The sequence below is a fragment of the Humulus lupulus genome, chromosome 2, assembly GCF_963169125.1.
Source record: "Humulus lupulus chromosome 2, drHumLupu1.1, whole genome shotgun sequence".
Taxonomy (NCBI): domain Eukaryota; kingdom Viridiplantae; phylum Streptophyta; class Magnoliopsida; order Rosales; family Cannabaceae; genus Humulus; species Humulus lupulus.
In genome coordinates, this window is record NC_084794.1 from 287,049,911 (window position 1) to 287,053,229 (window position 3,319).

General features: G+C 37.4%; 1 protein-coding gene across 1 annotated transcript; it reads right to left on the bottom strand.

Annotated features, from left to right (window-relative positions):
* Positions 1-257: 257 nt before the first annotated feature.
* LOC133819657 (phenolic glucoside malonyltransferase 1-like) lies at positions 258-2,242 on the bottom strand. The gene has a single exon (XM_062252956.1). It carries the CDS (start codon positions 1,846-1,848, stop codon positions 415-417), a length of 1,434 nt encoding a protein of 477 aa, XP_062108940.1. The 5' UTR covers positions 1,849-2,242; the 3' UTR covers positions 258-414.
* Between the last annotated feature and the right edge of the window lie 1,077 nt (positions 2,243-3,319).

Here is a 3,319-nt window from a genome sequence, read left to right on the forward strand (position 1 = left end):
TATATTATATGCACTTATAGTTATTATAATATTTTATTATTTGTGAGGATTGGTTTGTTGAGTCTTTCAGACTTATTGGTACCCATGTAAAAGAAAAAGAATGCATAGTTTCTAATTCTATTAAGGGTAATCGATAAGTAAAAATGGCATTTTCAAAAGAAAAAGAATGCATAGTGTCTTTTAAGGGTAACGTTGAGTAAAAGCTGTTAACTAATGAATTGAGATGGCTAAATGTGATCGGTTAAACATGGTCCATATGCAGCAAATGAAGATTGATGTAATTTGATATTAATTCTCACATATTTTATTTTAAATAGAGCATCCGATATTAAATTACATCTGTCCATTCCATATGCTCTAGCACTCTTAACTTTTATGCTAAAGTAAAATAAAAAAATAACCCAAAGTAAACACTTACGAAATATTGGTGAGATCAGTGAAGAACACAAAAGTAAAAAGATCCATCTGATGTTTCTTTAAAACCAAACCAACCTCAATGCCGCCATTACCATCTTTAGACTCCGCCATTGAAATGGATCCACTCTCTATGGATAAAATAGCTACCTTCTTTGGCCGGCCCCATCCAAAATCTATGCTGTATTCGCCGAACCTGGGTGACCCAGCTACTCCAATATGGCGAGAATTTTCAGACGTCGACGTTGAACAAAGTTTCAATAAAATTTTCTCTGCTTCTTTCTTTGGATCATTTTGTTTGCCCATCTCTTCGATTAAAGCACTGATCTTCACCACAAGAGCAGTCAACGAATCTTCTTTCCTACCAAGCAACGTCTCCCTCATATCGTCGAAATTAAACTTCCCTCCCACGAAGTTGCCGAAATAATTTTCAGGCACTGGTGGTGTAAAACGATTCCGGTAATCAACCGGGAACGCTAAAAGAACTTTCTTTGTAATTTCATCTCTCTCTGTAGCTTTGAGAATGCAATTAAAGACGTAAGCATACGTAAGAGCAAACGAAGATAAATGGAGCTTTGGCTTTGGAGATATATGAGTTGAACTATCCCAACTGGTCGATACCCTTTGCCGGAGTTTATCAATATCGGAACGACTTAGCTCAAATGTGGCTCGATATAAGTCTGAGGATTCACCCGAGCTTGGAAGCTGAAAGACTTCAAATAGTTTTGGATTGTTTCTGCAATCAGATGACGTAGTACCAGGACTCCCCGACCAAATATTCAAGAGCTTCATGTCAAACCCAGATGGGTCTTTTATGATAGTCCGATCATAGAAGGGTGTGAGCTCCGGCAACAATGGCTTATCCTCTTTGGATAAGTAAGCCCACGACTTCATAAACATAATTGCGGATTTCCCATCTAGAACGGCGTGATGAGTAGTGACGCCAATAGAAAATCCACGATTCGGAAAAACAGTGATTTGTAGAGCTATTAACGAAGCTCCTGTTTCAGAAACATGTAACAGGGGAACGAGAGGACGAACTGCCGAGGCTTGGAAGGCATGGTTTGAGGCTAAGAGGTCAAAGTCAGCATCGGACTCGGCGACGTAGACCGAAACGACGTCGCCTGGAGCGTAAAGAACGATTGGCTTGGGGGAATCTTGAGGCCAAGTTAGTTTTCCGGCTAGTGGTAGAAAGTACTGGAGTGTGAGAGAGAGGGAGTGTTTGAGCTTTGGGAGAAGAGAGTCTAAGAAGGCGTGTTTAGTAATTTCTGGGAGAGAATAGAAGAAAAGACGTTTGGAGGGAGGACATTTGAACCAAATCATATCGAAAAAGGTTAAGGGGAGAGTGAAGTGGGTGGTGGTTTCGGGTGAGGCCGTAAATGGAGCGACATGGGAGACTTCTAGTGTTTTGGGCAAGTTGGGTGATGAGGCCATGGCCGAATACTTTGATGTCTGTGAAACTTAAGAAAACACGGAACAGAGAAAGGGGAGAAAGAAGAACTCTGTGTCTTTGAAAATATATTTCGTATTGAAATTGATTAAGCAAGAGAAGATACAAAGATATTTATAGAGTGCTATATGACACGCTTCGAATCTACCGAGGTTAGGGAGTGCGGCACTTCACCAGTCCGTCGGCAAAGTCAGCCTAAAAGAGTGCGTATGGACAACCACTCCGAAAGAGTGTAAGTCAGCCTAAAAGAGTGGGTATGGACAACCACTCCGAAAGAGTGTAAGCAACTAAATGAAAGAAACAAGGCAACAAGGTACAAAGAATCCGTGCTTTGTATTGATAAAAATATGGTGTACAAGTATAGAGAAATGTAATGACAGCTCCTAAACAAGTGAGGGTCTTACCCTTTATATAGGAAACTAGAGAACACCATAGGCCGCAAGTGGCAAGCTCCCCACCATTCATTTCACTTAAAATATCTACATAAAACATATGGACAAGCCCATAAACTAAATGGTCGACCCATTTAGGGAGTAAAACCACTATGCTGAGTTACTTAAGAAGGAGGAATACATCCATGCTAAGTAATCCTCAAACCGCCCAAGCCACATGGACCCTTCATGGGCCGCGTCACTGGTCGTGACATTTACTCGGCCCATTCGTCCGTACGAGTCCGTGCGTAAGATGTGCGCCCACTGATCGAGGGTCACTAGTCGGGACCTAACATATATGTATCTAGAAGACCAAGAATGAAACTCATAACCAAATAACAAACTCTAACAGAATTAGTGACAACTAACTAATCTAACTAATCTTGGGAGTCTTGTAACGTTTGGTTTTGATGGTTAATAGTGAAAATATTGATGAGTGAGGTGGTTCACGGTTCTAAAGGCTTAATTTCTATATATATTGTAAAATATTTGCTTTTTTTTTTGTTAGACAAAGAAAAGTTACACATACGATTAAATTAAATAAAGAAAAATAGGTGAAAATTACCTATTTTATTTTTTTTAAGTGATTTTATATTTTATCATACTTTTGATAATTTTTTGCAAAATGGTCTATGTTTGAAATTTGATCAGTTGTCTAAATTTTTTTATTAGCTGTCTAAAATTTTCAACCGATTTGAATTTTTTGACCACCTATCTAAATTTTTTACTAGCTATTAAAAAATATTAAAACTAAACTAGGTTGTAAAATAAAAAGTTATTTTACCAAAAGATACATAAATAAATAAATATTATATCATAATTTCTGGGTCCACAATAGGTTAGTGCCACCTCATTATTTTATTTTATTTTATTTTTTTATAAATACGTAAATAAAAACATTTTTTCTATTTTTTTTTATTTTAAAAAAATAAAAAAGTTGTTTAATTTGTAACTGCTTGTTTTGCTTAGAAAATAAACATACTCACCATTTTTAATTTCGGAACGGAGACGATTTCTGGCAAAG

What these genes read in the sequence shown, in the direction of transcription:
- LOC133819657 (XM_062252956.1), bottom strand. Translation starts at nt 1,848, where the DNA reads ATGGCCTCATCACCCAACTTGCCCAAAACACTAGAAGTCTCCCATGTC.